General features: G+C 36.0%; 1 protein-coding gene across 1 annotated transcript in view; it reads left to right on the top strand.

Moving 5' to 3' along the window:
- KHDRBS2 (KH RNA binding domain containing, signal transduction associated 2) overlaps positions 1–20,637 on the top strand; it is a 543,955-nt gene that overhangs the window by 264,053 nt on the left and 259,265 nt on the right. The window contains exon 4 of the mRNA XM_029944584.1: positions 10,608–10,754. Within this exon, the coding sequence (XP_029800444.1) occupies positions 10,608–10,754 (147 nt within the window). The remainder of the gene's footprint in view (positions 1–10,607; positions 10,755–20,637) is intronic.

Genomic DNA, 20,637 nt, shown 5'->3' with positions numbered 1-20,637 from the left:
CCATAGCTGACTATTTAGAGTATGGATAGTTATAATCTGGAATAGTTCTTGCCACTTTCAATTCAAGAGGGCAGGAATTTGTTAGCGAAGGCAACAGAAGACTGAGGGGCGTGCTTGAGGATCAACTCGTTGCTTCTCTATCATGTTTTTATGCACCTCCATTTGCACAAAAACTCTTTATGTGGATAAATTTTGGACAACTAATTTGTAGTGGTATAAAAGAATTTCCACATATGTGTATTTAAAAATGCTTTTAAATTGACAATTCAGACAAATCCTATTCAGACCAAGGTATAAATAATAAGTGTGTATTTATGTGAACTCCTTGATGGAGAAAGCTGTGCGAACAATAGACTTATTTATTTCTGAAGAAGATTTATGTTAAAAGAAAGTTCCCTGGGGCGTTAAGAAGAAAAAGCCTGCAGAAAGCACTCTAGTAAATTATAACTCTGAGGATAAAATATGACAAAAATAATTGCTAAAGTAAAAACCACAGTGTAAAACTTACATGTACCCTATATCATATGTTTTCAACTTTTTAAAAATTCCTGTCACTGACAGAACTACTCCTGCAAGAATAATTGGGATTTTGTATATGCTAACTCTTTCAATTTGTATATGTTTGAATATTGTTCTGAATCCTGGATATCTAACCTAATAATATTTAGCAATAGTCATATTTAATTAGTGCTTACTGTTTTGCTATCATCATTTTACAGGTGAAGAATTCAAAGACTGAATTACTAAGGTCACTTGCCCAAGTTTTACAACATTAATTGGAAGAGCGGGGATTTAACCCTGGACAGCATGGGTAGAACCTGGGCTGTTAAGTATCATGATATGTGGCCTTTCAATGTTATATGGTCCATGTGACATACTGTAGACAATAAATTTGTGGTTCATTTGAAAGTTAAAATTCAAGGAAGTAAGTGTGGTGAAGTTAATTTTTCCTTATCTTTCTAAAACACGTGAGCTCTTTGGCCTAGAGTAATTTTCAAATATACATTCTCTTAAAGTTATACATTTAAATTAACTTAATAATAAGTAAAACAGATGCACTCTTGCTTACATAGAGGCAACAGTTAATTTGAAACTTTTATAATTATATTCTTTCAAGTGAATGTAATGCTCATAAAATAACATCCATTAACATAAGAGTGTACTTTAGAGTCAAGCAGACTAAATTTGAATCTCTTACATATTGAATAATTGCAACCAAGTTTCTTCGCTTCTCTGAGAAAAAAGCTTTAACTTTTTCTGAGTGTTTCTAGTATGTCAGACACTGTGCATGAGAGACCTAGAGGTTCCTTATTTTGTAGATGAAGAGATTAAATCTCCAAAAAAACAATTGGTACTTTTCTATTATACTACAGATAATAAATATCAGAGCTGTTAGCTCAAATTTGGGTTCTTCTGACTCCAAAATCCTTTTATTTTTTAACTTTTCATTACATTCTGCTGCTTCCATTATTCCCTAAGGGTTCTATGGGGATTCAAGGACAAAATGTGTATAAAACATAGTAGAAGCCTCATTGTAGATACACAAAGAGTAAAATGAATAGTTTCCACTTTGAATTTTGTATTTTCCTAGTAGTATGTCTTAGAAGATATTCTATTTGGAAAGTACCAGTTTCTACTACTAACATCCTAAGTAACAGGATGAGGATAGCTGTGAAGGAAAGCCACATTGTGGGTCATGAAACTTTAAAGCTATGAGAAACCTTAGGCATCCTTGTATCTGATGTTGTCTATTGGCTTCTGTTTACTGAGCTTGTGGAATATTCTCTTACCCAGAATTTTTACACACAAACAGGCCTTAATTGGGTTGATATGGGATAGAGGAGAATCCTCTTGCACGAAGGTGCTCAACAGTCAGAGCTCCACGATGCACAATTTGAAAATTACCTCTCTTGTAACTTACTCTTCTTTTGCATATGAAGGTGGCCACAAGAGCAAAATACCTGCTAAAATTTGCAGTTAGTAGAGGAGCCATGACTAGAAGTCATGTTCTACTTGGCATCTTCTAAGTCCTGGTCCCATGTGCTTTTTTGGACCTAGAGCTACATAGAAGTGTCACAGAAAAGCAGTGGTTGGTATTTTTTCACAGGATATTTGAAATATTTGTTCTTATACACAGAAAACAATACAAAAAATATGTCAGTCTCTAAGATGGAAGCAATTTTTGATAAAATATTACTGTAAAGTTTTTATCATTATGATCTCTCTGGACTCTCAAAGTTTCTAAGGTTCATTCATGGGAGCAAAGAGTAAGCACTGTACTTATACAGCTATTGATTCTCCTGAAATTGGAGTAGCCCAGTAAGAACTAACCTAATTGCCAATCCCATTATACAGTAAGGGAGCGAGCCATAGGGGGGACTAGATAGGAAGGGCAGAGGGGCTGTTGTAAAACAAAGTTTGCTTATTCTAACTTGTTTATGAGTAGCACGACAATACTCTTGTGAGTTACAGGCTTCTATTTTGTTTACTTACGCAGACTATGTGCTTATAATAACGGAGCAAATACTTGATGTGGTGTAAACTGCAAGTGCATAATCATTTCCTTATAAAATAAATTATCATTGATTAAATATATATGATCTATACATTATTATTAATTTAATATGAGACATACTGAATGTAATAATAGAGATAGTTTGCTGAAGCTGAAAATAACATCATATTAGTAAATATAGATTACTCCATTCCAAGATCTCAGGACAATAAATGGTTGAGCACTTAAAGAAAACCTTAGCCTGAGCAGTAAAGATACAGTTTGATGATAGAAGAAAAATGCAGCATGATTTTCACCCTTAAATATATTCAGTCAATAAGAATTTGTTGAGTATCTTTTGTAGGTTCTATCAAATATACTTGTATATAAAGTAATTTGGGAGATGAGAAAATGAAACTGATATGTATAAAGATAAATTATGAAATATAATGAAGATGCTGCAGTTGATCTAGGAACAAAATATTGTGCAAAAATCTTAAGAAGTTAATGTCATTATGAAAGCATTTGTGAAACAGTAAAATCTCTTAACTTACATATTTTTTATCTGAAAGTTATTTGATAAGGCTTTAAAATTTGAAAGGAATTATAAAAATATAAAATACAATAATAATTATAAATAAGACAGGTATAAACAAGTTTGGGAACAAATACCACTGACTCATGGTTTATAAAACTTAGGCAGTAGGTGCTGAAACAGTCAGATTATTATAGACATTAGCTTCCTTATTTTATGAGGGAATAAATATTTGGTAAATCTGGTCAGTTATGTGGTTGAGAGTAAAGACTACTTCAAATGTAATTAAATATTTAAGAGAGACAATATAACATATATGTTTTGGCACACATATACATCTAGACTAACACATCAGTAGTTTAAAAAATGATGGATAGTACATCAACTCAGTTACTCAGGTGTTCTCCCTGCTGGTGCTGGTGGTAATGGGATGCCTTTTAGGAGATGCCAGAGAAACAAAATAACCCAAATCCTGGAGTAGCATAAAGGAGGAGTAGATGGTCTACCTCATGTTGTGAAAAATTTATAACATTTCTCTTTAAATTACCCAAACTAGGTGAACACTCTTCTTAATTTAAGAAAATGGAAACACTTTCTTTCACTAGAGTCCCAACTTAAAGAGCACTGCATTTGTGCGCACGTGTGTGTGTGTGTGTGTGTGTGTGTGTGTGTGTGTGTGAGAGAGAGAGAGAGAGAGATTCCAAAGGGTCATTTCAAGTAGCATATGATGATCACCACTGTGACTTCTAAGGACAGTAGGGTCAATTAACTGATATGCCCTTTATGTCATTGAGCTCCATAGTAAGCTGGAAATTAGCACTCAACAACTAAATTAGTCTGTTTAATAGGGGTGAAAATCATTTGAAATTTCCTAGGAAATTCCACGTGGGAAGAAAGATAATACAAATATTAGAGACAGAAAAGAAAAAAATTAAAACTGTGTAATGAAGCAGGAAAGGACTTGTGACAAATGAATGAGGATTTTTTGAGTTGTCCACAATGAGATTATCAATGTAACCTCTTTGCTTTCAAATGAGGTCTATGCCACCCATAAATAATTTTTAGAGTGGATATTTTAGAGTATTTTAAGAAAGTTTAAGTTTTACATTAAAATTGACAATTGATGGGCCTCCCAATGTGAGTGCATTGGGCTCTGCTCACAGAATGGAACCTGCCTGGGATCCTGTCTCTCTGTCTCTCTCTGTCTCTCTGTCTCTGTCTCTGTCCCTCTTTCTCTTTCTCTCTGCCATTCCCCTGTTCATGCTTTTGCTCTCTCAAAATACATACATACATACATACATACATACATACATACATAAAATCGACAATTGGCAAATCCAGGGATTAAGGGTCTGGACTCAGGACCCCAACACAAGGGAGACCTGATCCTGTGTCCTATTTTGGGGAATTTGTCATTAGCCAAGAGAAATACTCATCTGTAAGCTAACTTAAGCCCTTACTCTAGACTTTATTGAGGGTACAGGGGGTCCTAACCACCCTCCCCCTGCTGTTGGACAAACTATGCAGGAAAATAGAGAATGACTCCTCATGAAGTACAGTTGTTTTAGGAACACAATATGAATATCCATGAGAAATTGTATAAACTTCTATAAGCTCAATCTTAAAAACTTTGGAACTGATGGTTGCAAACAGAGGGTTAGGGATAAACAGTGTAGTTAATGCAAAGTCACTAGCAATTTTTAGTTAAGTCATTTATAAAGTAGGGGCTTTGGTTAAATGCTTGAAAATAACGGTTTCACCCAGTACATAAACACAGCTACTAAAGAATCAGCACCTTTTGGGAGAGGGAGGAAGAAATTCATGTCAGATGTGCTTAGTGTCTAAGGACCTGTGAGCTGCTGTAGGATACCCTGGACAGCACAGTGCTACATGGACTGAGTGCCAGGAAATTCAGTGCTGGGAGACCACTGGACATGATATTCCAAAAATTAGACATACACATCCATAGGAATATCTGGATCTATAAAATGTTTACCTACATTAAACATACCTATACCAGTACATACCCGTAGTGATTAGGAACTTGACTTCTGATAGAGTACCTGGATTCTAACCCAACCCCATGATTTATAGTCTGTGTAACTCTAGACAAACTTCTTTCTATCAATCCCCTCATCAGTAAAATGAAGCAAATAACATTATGTACCATAAAGTATAGCTGTGTGTACAGACTTCATCTATAGAAGGTACTTTGCATACCCATGACCTGAGAAGCAATATTTAAATTATGACTTCAATTCCATTGCTATTCTTGTAAAGGAATGCTTGAAGAAAATACACTGAAAATCTAATAGTGTATCTTAACTTGTGTGGTTGTTGATATCTTTTAAACTATTTGTACTTCGGGGGATTTTTTTCAAGATTTCTTCAGTGAATGTGCTGTTTTGAATTAAGAGGAAAATTTTCTAATTGTCAAACTATTTCCAAGTCAGAAGCATTCTTTTGTGGAAGACAAAATACAAATGATAATTCCTAAGAGAAAGTTTCCGTAAAAATCCTTTTAACAATTAAACACATGAACGCAATTCAAATTAAACTCTATTTCGTGCCATGCTATTCTGTATAAAATAACTAGTAAAAACTGATATGTTTTACTTATATTTTGCCTTAGGATATAACATGGGAGTAGAATGTTTGGAGATATTTAAAACAACATAATGACTTTGTTTTGAATTTCTTATGTTTAGCAACTAATAATTGTACTTGAAATAATTAGCTCATGATACCTTTGTAATAACTAAACACCACAAACCATGTTCTGAAGGTCAGTGGTTCAAGTAAATATCCTCAGCGGAATAAATGTACCTTTTTCATGGAAGATTAAGTAATATCAACTGAGTGTGCAGTCTTTTAAGCAGAAATCTGAATCACGTCAAATTGATTCACCTTCTAGCATGTGCATCTTACATTCTTTTGATTTATTCCCTGTGCCCTTTTCTGTGCTTTTACTAGGTGGAGATTCAGTCCTCTGTAAATTAGCTTTGGAACAGGCCATGTTGATTTACACCCAAGATTTTTCGAACATTTCTAATTTCTTAATCTTTTTTAATTTTTATTTTTTATGCCTCTTGCTATTATGACCCCTCTTGTATCTAGTGTAACCTGCTAGGGTACTATGATCTTTGTTATAAAACATGCAAAAGATATTGAGGAGAAAAGATGAAAATACTACTTACTGCCCCATTCACAATCAACTTCTCAGATAATGAATGGACTGCAAAGATAAACTTTTCTTTCAAAATATATTTGGAACTCTTGTTTAAGAAATACCTCAAGAGATGATATGCAATTACTATAAATGTACTTACTGGTTTCTAGACACTTGTGTTACTCAGGATGGCTGTGATGTCTGCCCATATTCAAATGAGTGTCAGAGGTTTACGTTATAAACCCAACTGGAGGTATGGTACTGTTTTTGAAAATAAAATTTGAACGTTCTGGCAGATATTGCCTAGCTATTCACCAAGATGAGATTTAATAAATAAGGATTGTTTTAACTGGCCCTGACTGAGGACTGGATTCAAAGACAGCTGGATGTCATCCAATCTCCACTCTCATTTCTTTCCATCATAAATGAAACCCTTACATTGTAGTCTCGAGGCTGCTCAGCTGAAACTACAATCATAGCTTCCATGGCATCCAGAGCCACTGTGTATGTACACTTTTCCCAAAGAAATGTGAGCATAAATGAGCTTTGGAATGTTTGGTAAATGTCCTTGAGAATAAGATTCTTGTTGCCTACGTTTTCTTTCTCTTTTCCCTGGAGTGGAATTTAGAAGTGATTATTGGCAGCCTTATTCATCAGTCCACAGGAGAGCAACAGCCTAGGGCTGCTTGAGTTCAGAGAGGAGGAACCAGAATCCCTGGATAAGAGCAAAGAGACAATCCACCTGTTCCTCTAGCTACTTACAGCTTAGACTCTTACTTGAGAAAGAAAGAACTGTTGGTTCTTTGTATGTAAGTTACATTTATGTTGGTCTTTGTTGAAATAGCCACACATTATTTCAAATGCTACTTAAAATATAAGAAACAGTATTTATTATTATAATAAATTGGTGGAGCATTTTAATATACAAAATGTTCTTTAATCTTCTCCATATTCACAAAATCCTGTGACCTCATGATTATTATCTAAGTTTCACAGATAAAGAAACTAAAGCTTGGGAAACTCTTACTCTGTAAAAAGTTATCCTTGGCTCAGTTGGTTGAACATCCAGCTCTTGATCTTGTGTTTATGGGATCGAGCCCTGTGACGGACCCTGTGCTGACTGTGTAGGGTCTGCCTGAGACTCTCTCTCTCCCTCTCTCTCTACCCCTCTCTTGTTCATTCTCTCCCTTTCCCTCTCCCCATCTCCCTCTCTCTCTCTTTCTCTCTCTCTCTCCCTTTTTCTGTCTCAGAATAAATAAATTTTTAAAGATATCTTAATATATGAGTTCAAATATAACTTACTTTGAAGATGTAAAGTTTAGTCTTTAAATAACCAGTAGTAAGTAGGTTCTGCTGTGTTAACTTTCCTCCTTTAAAGTCTTTCTATTTGCTAACACCTACTGTACTGAGTCCTGGCTGGAATCTTGACTAATGCTTGACCTCCAGGAGTTGCTAGTATCTAAGGACCTGGTGTCTTCATCTGCTTGTAGAAAGGGTGATGGAGGAGGGGAGTGAAATGTGCTTTTTAATAGTAAGCTACATTTTGTTCATGAACATCAGCCTAAAGTCTCAATTGCAGAGATATTTAGCTAGGCTTATTTTATTTGAAGGCCTTTAAAATAAGTATTGTAAATCTTGGGGTGCCTGGGTGGCTCAGTCAGTTAGGCATCTGACTTCTGGTCAGGTCGTGATCTGCGGTTCGTGAGTTCAAGCCCTGAATCAGGCTCTGTGCTGACAGCTCAGAGCCTAGAGTCTGCTTTGGATTCCGAGTCTCCCTCTCTCTTTGCCCCGCCCCTGCTCACACTCTGTCTCACTCTCTCTCAAAAATAAATAAACATTAAAATTTTTTAAAATAAATATTGTAATTCTTATATGAATGCTAAACCTCATAGTATGCAGACACTATAAGATTTAGCTAGCCAGTAGTCCTTAGTAATGAGTGGGAAATCAGCTTAGGAAGTATGGAGAAGGAGGCAATATGAAGAACCCTCTGACTTAACCACCTCAACACCTAGGTGCAAATGAAGCTGACCCTAGAGATAATGAGCAGCTTACTTCCCCGCAGAACCCAAAGAGGAAAGAAATGTGTACTCTATTCCATGAGTCATAATTGTTCAGACCAGTGCTACTTCTCCCTAAACTGAGAAATGGGCACTAAGAAAACTCTTTTAAGTAAAAACTCCTAGTTAGAAAGTATGCTTAGGAGGAGTGTCTGGGTGGCTCAGTGGCTTAAGAGTTGGACTTCTGATATCTGCGCAGGTCATAGTCTCATGATCTGTTAGATCTGTGCTGACAGCTCAGAGCCTAGAGCCTGCTTTGGAGTCTCTGTCTCTCTCTTTCTCTGTCCCTTCCTCACTCATGCTCTCTCTCTCAAAAATAAATAAACTTAAAACAAAAGTGTGCTGAGGCACCTGAGTGGCTCAGTAAGTTAAGTGTACAATTTCGGCTCAGGTCATGATCTCACAGTTTATGGGTTCGAGCCCCATGTCAGGCTCTGTGCTGACAGCTCGGAGCCTGGAGCCTGTCTTTGGATTCTGTGTCTCCCTCTCTCTCTGCCTCTCCTCCACTAATGCTCTACTTCTCTCTGTCTCAGTAATAAATAAAGACATAAAAAACATTTTAAAATAACACACACAAAAAAGCCAAAAGAGTGCTTAGGGACACTTGGAGAGTGTGTTATTAGGCTGAAAGGTGTTACTGTTAGAGAGCTTTGAGTGGATGGGGGACGGACAGAAAAGCACCACCCTTTCCCATCTTTTTCATGATCCTCCATGTAGTGAAATGATGGAAGTTTCTTTTTTTGTTTAAGATTATAAATGTTTTTTATTTATTTTGAAAGAGAGAGAGAGAAAGAGCGTGAGTGGAGTAGGGGCAGAGAGAGGGAAGGAGAGAGTGAATCTCAAGCAGGTTGTGTGGTATCAGCACACCACCTGACTTGGGACTTGATCTCACAAATCAAACCTGAACCAAAATCAAGAGTTGGGCGCTTCACCAACTGAGCCACCCAGTAACCCTGAAATGATGTTAGTTCCTAATCAGATAAGCACGTGAACATGGGTCATATAGTTGTTATTGGAAATCAGTAGCAAATTTGCCATTATTTATCCAGTTTCAGTCTATCCATGTTCCTGTTCTAATTAATCCCCAAATAAAGCTAAAAATTCCTTTTTAGTTTTTTTCAAATATTTTTTAAACTTTTTGTTTTCATTTTTGAGAGATAGAGACTGTGCAGGGGAGAGGCAGAGAGTGAAGGAGACATAGAATTCTACAAAGGCTCTAAGCGCAGAACCCTGCCGGGGGCTCTAACTCATGAACTGTGAGATCGTGACCTGAGCTGAAGTCAGACACTTAACCAGCTGAGCCACCCACGTGCCCCTTAGTTTTTATCATTAGAAATTTAGTGAAACAACTACTAGTTTATTGGGGATGGAAGGCAAGAAAAGTAAAACATGATTATTGATGTTCACATTTTAACCAAAATTCTACTTCCTTGAAATCCTAGAAAAGTGCAGATCTGGTTGCAAAATGTGCTGAGTTTAAATCCCAAGTTTGCTGAAGCTGCTTAAAGTCTTTTAAACTCAGCTTCTTAATCTGAGTTGTGTATAATGCGCAAGGTTATTGTGAGATTAGAGATGATATGCGTCAAACACCCTACACATGTTAGCAAAATATATGGAATTGTGTGCGGATTCCCTGTGCACCTGTGCTATATTAATCAGGCTCCAAAAATCACCTGGGAACAGTACTACAAAAAAACCTGATCTGATAGAAATGTGCTGTTGGATAAATATATAGCTCATGCTGAATCAATGCCAACATAATGCTTAGCCACCATCCCTTTAATATACACCTATTGACCAAAATGAGGTAGCAAATGATAGAGAAGATATGAGTATGAAGTTCGATGACAATCTGGGCCAGTGGGGACTTAGGCTGGACCATCAACCTTCGTTTCACATACTTTAATGGCAAACACGTAACCTTTTCACCACTTCTCAAAATGTGGCTAGAAAATTTTGGTTTTCTTAAAGAACAGCGATGATCTTTAGTTTATTATCTGCAAGACATGATTCCTCAGACACAAAAGTAACTCTTTTCTTCCACAATTGAGTGTTGTACACTGAAAAAATAATGGCATTTCTGTAACTTCTTTTCAAGGGCTTAGCATTTTCATTTAGCTGATTAAAATCTATTGTAGATGATAATTATGCCAGCTTTTAAAAAAATCATTCAAACACTCAAAAATGATTTTTAAATCTTTAAATGGCTTATGCCAGATTTTTATTTCTCAGAGGGTTTCTACTTGTGGAAAATTTGCTTAGATTATTCCCTTTTGTCATATTCTTAGTAAATGTTAAATCAATGCAAAATGGGTGGATTTGTATTTCTAAAAATAACCTCTTTCACAGGAAGAAGAATTAAGGAAGAGTGGGGAAGCCAAATATGCCCACTTGAGTGATGAACTTCATGTATTAATTGAAGTGTTTGCTCCACCTGGGGAAGCTTATTCACGAATGAGTCATGCATTGGAAGAGATTAAAAAATTCCTGGTTCCTGTAAGTGTCTTTCCTTTTTCACAAAGATGTTTCTCAAAAGGTTCTTAAAAATGTGTCTTTGATATTCACTGAGTTTCTAGACAGAAAGTCATATTGCAGACTATTTATTGAGTCGATAAGAAGGTAAAAACAAAATAGAATACAACAACCACTTAGCATAGGACCTGGCATGTTGCCACATAATGGTGGTTTGGCAGTGTCCTCACTATATCACATGCCACACACCAGTTCATGGTTATGAAGAATAAGACAGTTAACACAATTATATACATATAACTGAAGTTGTATACTTTTCTCTTGTGTCTTAATCACTTGGTAGTTGACATGTATTATTGGCAATTTTAGTTAATAAAGAAAGCAGGTATAATGGGAGGGGAAAGATTAAATATGTAATGTTTGTAACAAGACAATGATGTTATTTGAAAATATCAAATGTATTCTTATCTGACATTATGCCAGGTGCTGACTCATTATAAAACATCATGTCAAATAGTCAATATTAATAGAGCCAGACATTTGTTGACATTAAACAAAAATTGGAAAAAGTAAAGTCACTATGCTCTGTTCATTTAGTAAGGTAGCGAATTCAGGGTTGCATACTGTATAGAATTCTCTACTGATTTTCTAAGAAATAGAGGAAGGTTAAGTGAATGAAGCTTTTATAAAGGTTGACAATTTAGCATTCTAGGAAGAGGTCATTCAAATAGAAATCTTGGCATCGGGCTTAGAGCTGGGAATAGGATAACTGGAAGAGAATGCTGAGTAAAGTTTTCTGGAGTGCCTGGGCAGAAGTCTTTGCCAGAGGAGAAAGACAGTAGCTAAGATTAATCTATTCAATGAAGAAACACTGTAGATTTCTAAAGTAAGCAATAAATTAAGAGGAAATGGTGGGTAAGATCTATTGATTGGCAGTGATTTTGAGAATGGGGAAAGAGAAAAAAACAATTTCAGAATGTAAAAGCATCAAAATCTAACCACATAATGTATTTATATGCTCAGTTTAAAAATTTCTCTCAAGACAAGGTTAGGGAATAATCCCATACCATTCTGGTTGTTCCCTCACTTTATATGCACACAGACCTTCTGCATAATTTATTATCTCATGCTTATCAGAACGCCTTCCTAAACAGATCCCATATTTCATAGGCATGAGGATGCTATGTTCTCTCTTCCATTTGCCTCCAAACTAAATGCCTAGTGCTGTTGGGTACACACACGGCTTTCCTATATTTAGTCAGATCAGGTCTCTAGTGATATAGGCGCTGTAGAAGAAGGCTAGGACTACCTACCTATATTACTAACTCATTTCATGCCTGTAGACAAATAATTTAAATTCTCAGGGCTTCAGCTTATTCATCTTTAAAGAGAAGATAATTATAACTGACCTCTATCACAGTTTTTATGAATACTAAGTAGGGTAATGTATACAAAAGGACATATCAAGCATGTGTGTATATATATATACATATATATATGTATATATATATATAATGTAAGTGGATATTTTTGATCTGTTTTATTGTTATAGTAGATAGAATCTTGGGATGACTTTTTGAAGTGAAACATATAAGATGAAATGTTGTTTCATTGTTCCGTATATATAGATCCTAAGTTGTAGGCTAGGTTAACCATATTTTGATGTAAATGCCATTATTACATCTCACTTACTTTTAGACCTTGTGATACCTGCAGTCATTTCATTTATAACTTCTCCACTGAAGGCAGAGCTGGTAGTGTCTGTCTTGTGTTCCCATCATTTAGCATTGTGCATGGAGAGCAACTATTTGTTTGCGAGTCTGACTGATGGAATGGCTGCTTAATAGGCATCTGGAGTGATGCAGATATAAATAGCTATTTGGGTCAGGTTGGGGGAATAGTACCCACAATTAAGATTCTCTCTCTGTACACATCCAGATGAAGACCAGAATTCCCCTGTTGCCTAGTGCGACCTGTTCCTGCTTATCTCTGGGACTTTATCTCTTACTGTCCAACGGCTCATTTTCTGAGCTCCAGATATGCTGGCTTCTGTTCATCCAGTACCCCAGGCTCTCCAGGCTCACTCCTCACAAAGGCCTTCAAAGATCCTTCTCCAAAATACTGACACGGCTGTCATTCAAGTCTCCGCTCACGAGTTAGCAATGCAGGAAATTCTCTCCTGACCATATGGTCCAAAATAACCTCCCTCCATTTGTACAGTCCTATTATATTTTGTTCACAGTATCACTGGCCACCTGATTTAACACTGCAGCTCCCTGTCTTGGTATGCTTTAGCCCTCTTCACCTACTGATTTTCCTCATAGCTCTTATAAACTATTATACACACACATACACACACATATATATATATTACTTATTTGTTTACTGTTGCTTTTCTTGTTAAAATATAAATGTCAGATATTATTGTCTAGTTTCACTGGTTTAATTAATTTATTTATTAATAAATATTTTTAGGGGTGCCTGGGTGGCTCAGTTAGTTAAGCATACAACTCTTGGTTTCAGCTCAGGTCGTGATCTCACGGTTTGTGAGTTTGAGCCCCGCGTTGGGCTCTGCGCTGACAGTGGAGAGCCTGCTTGGGATTCTGTCTCCCTCTTTCTGCCCTTCTCCTACTTGTGCTGTCTCTGTCTCTTTCAAAAATAAATGAATAAACTAAAAACAATGTTTTTTAAATAAATAAAAATGGCTGAATACATGATGGAATGAATAAGCTTTAAAAAAAATAAATGACTCCTCTGATATCTCTCAATGTTGTATTAGCAGATTTTACAATCAGTGAAAGTCCATCTATTCAATGATGTTTTTTTCCATTTGTCCTGTTTGCCTTAGCGCCAGGCAAAGGATGGCAGTTGTCTACTTCATTCTTTACTACAACCAGAGGAGGCAAACATGAACAACCAGTTCTTCTGTTATTATAAAAAATTACTTGGTGATCCAGCCTTCTTTTGAGATTTGATATTAAAGTCTACAGAGATGCTAACATATCAGGACATTAAAATTTACAAATATAGTAGGTGAAGAATTATAACCAGTCAGAGGCATGCTAGAACTACCTAGAAAGCCAATGTAGACTAAGATTCTGGATTCCCACTGCCATCTAATTCCTCTACAAAATGGAGTGTCTTTCCATTGTCAAAGTTTTTATCTTCCTCCCGCACTTTAACATTTTTTTTATTCTGAGAGGGAGAGAGAGAGAGAGAGAGAGAGAGAGAGAGAGAGAGCATGAGTGGAGGAGGAGCAGAGAGAGGAGAGAGAATCTCAAGCGGGTTCCACACTCATTGCAGAGCCTGACTTGGGGCTCCATCTCACAAACTGTGAGATCCATGACCAGAGCCGAAATCAAGAATCAGACGCTCAACAGACAGAACCACCCAGGTCTCCCCCCGCCCCCAACATTTACCCAGCTTGTCCTCCTTCCAGAGGTTGTAACTGTCCAGGACTCCTGACTTTAGAACATACAACTCTTCATGACAAGTCTGAATGCTGTAAGATGTTATAAAGCAACAGAGTTTTAGTACTTTACATGAATTGTTAAAAGGCAAAATCATTATTATTACCTTGGGAGAAAATTTCTAACTTGTTGGTTTCCATCCAGTCACTAGTCTTATCAAAACAAGTAGAGTGGCAGGTCAATAAAACGTTAATAAAGTGCATTTTCCCAATTTTAAATCTCTAATATTTTGAGCAGATAATCTACAAATGTTTTCATTTACTGCTGATTTTTCTTACAAATGCAGATTAGGCATATTAAATTATTTGACAGTGACAAAAAGGATATAAAATCCTAAATTAATATATGTTTCAATAATGTTAATGCCCTTCTCTTCTCTTATACTGTGTAAAGGGGCAAATAAATGTGATCCTTATTATCAGTATTATATTTTATCCTTTCCTTTATATTCAGACACTAAGACTGCCACATATTGTTGGGCAGATTGTGCCTTGCCCAATGCTAGGGGACAACATTTACATTGTAGTTTGTGAATGAGACCCCATTATCCTTGAATAACTTCCCTTTTTCCAACCCTTTTCATCAGATTTCCTTAAAATCATGACATTGTATTTCATTTTCCTAAATCTGTTAAAATCACCTTCAAATAAGTTGAATTATGAAGTTTTACTAGTGCTTAATAATGAACTTGTGATTGAAGCATAATATATTGCCTTGCAATTAGAATTTATGAAGTTTCAGCAAATCCTGCTCATTAAATGTGAGTTTATTCATTAATATTTTCTTTTCCTTTTTGATATTTATTTATTTTGATAGAGAGAGAAAGAGCGTGCCAGGGCAGGAGAGGGGCAAGGAGAGAGGGAAAGAGAGAGACTCCCAAGCAGGCTCTGCATTGACAGCAGCGAGCCTCATGTGGGGCTTGAACTCATGACGCATGAGATCATGACCTGAGCCAAAGTTGGAAGCTCAACTGACCGAGCCACCTAGGTGCCTCTTTCTTGCATAGAAAAGAAGAAAGGACAAGTTTCCACCCACACAAATAAGAAAGTAGATTTATGTTATGTATAATAAAAAGATTACTTTGTTACCAGCTCAAGAGTTAGCTGTTGACAGAATTAAGAAATCACAATACTCGTTTCTACTAAGCCTGGTCAGGGCCTCAAGAATCTTGCTCAATGCAGTATGCTAGACAGCGCTATAAGAGTAACAGAACTGAAAGGATTTGAAAAGTATTTGTCAGACCTGGGATCAGCCTCTAGTGATCATCACCAGAGATTTGTATCATTTAAAGAAAAAACATTAAAAGAAAAAACATTATTGTATATATGTTCAACATGACTTTAATATATTGTACGTTAGTAAGAGAATGGAATATATTGAAACAATTCAACATAGAAAACAGTGCATCATTCCATGTTATTTCTGTCCTACATCAGATTGGATATATGTCTTGGTGACAGTAGTGATTCTTAAAATGGGGCAATTAGGGCATATTGTATCATTTCTGGTTTGAGATTAGAAACCTGTGTAGGAAACCTTTCAAGAGTGTGACTATGGAGGAAAAGTAAATTCTTTCTCTCTTTATAGTAAAAGCAGAAAGGACATTCTTGCCTTCTCTTCCTCAAAGACTGTAATCCTAGTTCTGACATGGGAAAATGGCACTGATTGCTTAATAGCAACAACCATCCAGAAAAGTAGATATAAGGAAAATAGAAAAGAAAAGCAGAACATTTTTCAGTCTAGGAAAAAGAAGATCTAAACTTTCATGCACTGAAAAAAATTTTATGAAATTTTGAAATACTATAAACCTAAGAATGTGTCCCTGAAATTCATGCTATAATTTGATAAAAAGTGAAAATTTGCTCACAGTCTCTTAGGCAAGTGAATATATAGGGAAAGCAATGTACTAAGTAAAAACCCAGCAGTCAATAAAGGTACCGCTGGTAGTTGGCAAGATCTGTAGACAAGGTAGGGAATAACAGCTACATTTTGCCAGGCTGATGACAGTTCAGCATGTATTGCCGCAACATCCTACAGGCAAGATAATGATCGGTAAGAGAATAAAAAATAAAATTCAATGCAGAGAAGGAAACAGAATCCTATCTTATTCGGCTAAAAACTATATACTTTATTTAACAGAGTCTGATTCTTGAACTACTTTTCTCCCTTGATACCTTTTTTTGTACCAAATTCTTCAATAGTCATGAGTCTTTTTAAGTTGCTTCCATCTATAAAGTATTTGCACGTCAGTGCAAATTTCTTCTTCATTGTTGTGATTGTTGTAAAATGTTGTCAAGAGGTTCCTCAGATTGCTCTCTTCAAAGCCAGTTCATTCTTTTTTCTTTCTCATAATGAACCATATTCAAATAGTGTGGGAACTAATCGCACTAAGCACAAAGCCACATGTATTTATGTAATTATTACTTGCTCAAAAGTGTTCCCTGTAGTGCTGTGGTACTAGGATCATATTCTGATTATATTTGGAGAAATTTATAATCATCTAACATTAAGTATTCTTATCTGATAAGTTATAATAGATAATATAGACCTATGACTTAGAAAATAATTAAAATTATTACTTGTTCTCAGTACAGAACTAATAATTTTATTATATAATTAATTATATAAATGTATCTATATCATCTCTAATCTTTGTTTTGTGTCCTTTCTCTGTCTGTTGCACTCAACCTCTCTACATAGTGTATGTGAGGATACATCTACAGGTGACCCTTGTACAGTGTGGGGGGAGAGGTGTCAGCTCCACCTACGTAGCTGAAATTCCATGTATAATTCACAGAATTAATTCCCCTACTTAATTAATTCACAGAATTAATTCTGGCCTACTATTGACCAGAACCTTACTGATAACATAGTCAATTAACACATATTTGGTATGTTTTATATACTATATACTGTAATCTTACAATAAAGTAAGTTAGAGAAAAATTATTAAGAAAATCATACACATGGGGTGCCTGGGTGGCTCAGTCAGTTAAGCATCCGATTTCAGCTCAGGTCATGATCTCATGGTTTGTGGCTTAGAGCCTCACATCGGGCTCTGTACTGACTGCTTCAGATTCTGTGTCTTCCTCTCTCTCTGCTCCTGCCCCACTCATGTTCTGTTATTTCTGTCTCAATAATAAATAAACACTAAAAAATTAAAAAAAGAAAATAATAAGGGAGATAAATTTCATTACATTTATATATAACGTATTTACCCCAAAAAGCATATATAAGTGGACTGTGGATTTCAAACCCATGTTGTTCAAGGCTCACCTGTATGATTCCTTAAAGGACAAATAGAAAAGGGTTACTAGATGGTCTGTCCACAGTATCGTACAAATAGGAATTGGTTTTATTTTTTCTGTAACTACATCATTCTCCCTTTCTTATTCATTACCAATAGTTTGAGCAAATCACAGCTCTCCACTCATCCTCCTATTAAAACTATTTTAAGTCCAGTTAGTTCCAATTTATGATTTCAATTTCAGTGCAATTCAAACCTTCACTTCTCCCAGAATTTATAGCTTGGGAATAGCAGAAAGTCCCACTTTCTCCACACTCCAGGTTCTAGTGCTCCCAGAGCTTTGTGAATGGTGTTGGCAGGTGAGGTAGGAAGAGATAGGAAATAAGAAGGTGGGCTGTAAATCTGGTTATGTGGTAATCTGGTTAGTTGGGTGGGTTTGAGTCTTATTTCAGTTATTTTCCTCTGATGGGATTTATGAGTGACAGACTAGCATTTTTGCATTCCTCAGATAACTTGCCTTCTTTTCAGCTGAACGATGTCTGGAGGGATCACAGGGATCTGAGGTGCAGTCCTTTCTATCAGGAGTGTCTTGATGCTCTTCTACCATCTTTTTGCTTCCAGTGTTGTGTGTGAGCTTTGTCCTGTGCACCTAATTTCTTTATTTTCTCTGAGAGCTTGAAGAATTATTTCACCTTATCCTTGGAGTTGAAGAATTTTACCAGAATATGCTGAAGCCTGGCTCTTTTCTCATCAGTCCGGCCTGCAAATCAGTAAGCAGTGACATAGGTCTTTCCTTCAGGGAAATTATCTCCCTATTATTTGTATATTTTCTTTTTTCTATAATTTTTCTTTTTCTTCCTTGGCAATTCCTACAGCTTATGGCAAGTCTCCTGAATCATTTTTTTTAATTGTCTTTTTCTATTAATTTTCATTCTCTTATCATTTTGTTCATGTGTTAACATGGTCTTCTAAACCACAAATTTAGGATTTAGCAGTGATGATGCTGTTTTCCATTCCCTTGAATTATTTAGATGGAATCGTCTAGATACTGTGCTTACTTTTTGTTTTGTCTTGTATCTTTAGAAAAAAACTATAACTGTACTGGCTTAGGTATTTCTTCTGTTTTTCTGTCTAGGTTTATTTCTATCCTCTCTCGTAGCTTTATTTCACAGGACAGGTTTTCGACTGCTCTTGTTCTCTCCAGATGCTCTTTCCATTTTTTCTATCTTGATTTAGGCCTGTTTTTTTAGGTACCTTTAGTGATCAGACATTACTTTCTAAAGTCTTAGAAAGTAAATCAATCTTCCCCACGTGGACTGAAAATGTAGAACCAGGCAAGCCACCAAAAAATTGGTGAGAACCTGAAAATTACTTTCTTGTTCTCCAGTCCCCTTTGACCTTCCTAGACTCAAGGGCTCATTCATTCTGGTCCTTCTTAGTCTCTGGCTGGCAGGGAGAATGGGCCTCCTCAAAGCAAGTCTGTGTGGCACCCTTATACTCGGATGAAGTATAGCTCTTTGCAAGCCAAAGTCTTTCTCAAATATTCACTCTATCATTACCATTCTGGGGTTTTCCAGCACTGAATTTCATGTAATCATTCCACCCACCCACTCAATGAAGGCCTACACCAGTCAGCTCTTTTACCTAGGCCTCTCAGAGAACTCAAAGCCGCTCATGCACAAAAGCTACTGAGGGTCTCAGCCTTTATTTCAGCCAACATATGCTGGTATGTTATAGTGGGTAAAGAAAGAGAAAGACCCTGCATTTAGACCACTATTTTCTCAGAATTACTGAGGCCTTCCACAGTTAGTTTAATGAGTTCTTTTTATATTTAGCATGTGGGAGAAAGTATCTAATGTAACATGATAGGTGCCAGAGATTGTAGTTTGAACTCTGTGTCATGCAATAGTTCCAAGGTGAGTATTTTATTTTGTAATGAATCAGAAATTACATAGTTAAATACAATACAATAAAATACTACACAGGAGAAAAAGCAGAGTATTCAATGAACACTTACCCCTGTAAAAACTAGATACACAGTCATTTATACAGATGTTGTCAAGTTAATATGCACAAATACTAGTGAAGGCCTTTCCTTAATGGCAGAAATATTAAGATAAACCTATGTGGGAATTCAGAGTATTCACATAAGTGATAAATGTGTCAGTAACCATTCTTATTTGCCATTAGTAGTCAATTATGAGGGTAATATTCATTTTATTATGGTTTTCAATAGAAAAGATAAAATACTAATAGCTTATTTCTACTCTCTTTGTGTATATCTTTTACTAGAGATTTTTCTTTTGGGAAAAGACTGTGGCATTTGTTTAGACTCTATGACCTGCTAGGCATTCTGGTGGGTAGCTTATTGACATGACCTTTTGTAATCCTCATAACAAGACTAAGGGTGTATAATGCTTAGGAGGAGGTTGAGGCTGAGCAAGGTTTTGTAGCTACATAAATAGCCTGAGTAGCATGGCATAGCAAAACTCACCAGACTTTACAGTCCTAATTTTCTCACAACAGTGCATTGTTTTCTACAAGAGACAGTAAAAGAATAGAATGCCTAAGATTTGATCCAGTTAGACGTTTGCATTTAATTACAAAGCTATTAATAAGTGACAAATTACATTTGAATAAAACATAGGAAATATCACCTTTGCATAGTTTCATTTGGTGTTTATCATCGGGTGTTTTGAGTTTCTAATTCTGTGTGTGTGTGTGTGTGTGTGTGTGTGTGTGTGTGTATAAAGTAATCACTTATGGTATTTCTATTTATAAAACCAATCAGTTATTAATATTACATAACTGGAGATTACTTATTTTTTAGGACAAATTGCTTTGGAGATTCTTGAAAACCAGCATACTCTTAGATTTCTGTATTATGAATGTAAAATTCATTTTATTTTCCAGATGCCCTCTGTTTCTTTACTTTCATCACTTTCTCTATTCTGAAATTTGGAGTTCTAGTATTTGGCTGCCATAATGTGGAACTTTAAATTACTCCATTATAACAAGAATAATAGAATCTAGAATATGTGTTGTTTCAACCACATTTTTGATCCCAGAGTATGCATTCTCCAACTAGTACTTATCATTGTTTAGGTTAAAACAAATTTTGAGCACACAGATTTATGTAATAATCTTATCCAACCTTATCAGTCCTATTAGCAAGGGTACACTGAAGGTG

The sequence above is a fragment of the Suricata suricatta genome, chromosome 7 (genome assembly GCF_006229205.1).
Source record: "Suricata suricatta isolate VVHF042 chromosome 7, meerkat_22Aug2017_6uvM2_HiC, whole genome shotgun sequence".
NCBI classification, from domain to species: domain Eukaryota; kingdom Metazoa; phylum Chordata; class Mammalia; order Carnivora; family Herpestidae; genus Suricata; species Suricata suricatta.
The sequence above is the reverse complement of the archived record's forward strand: the minus strand, read 5'-3'. Positions and strand labels throughout refer to the sequence as shown.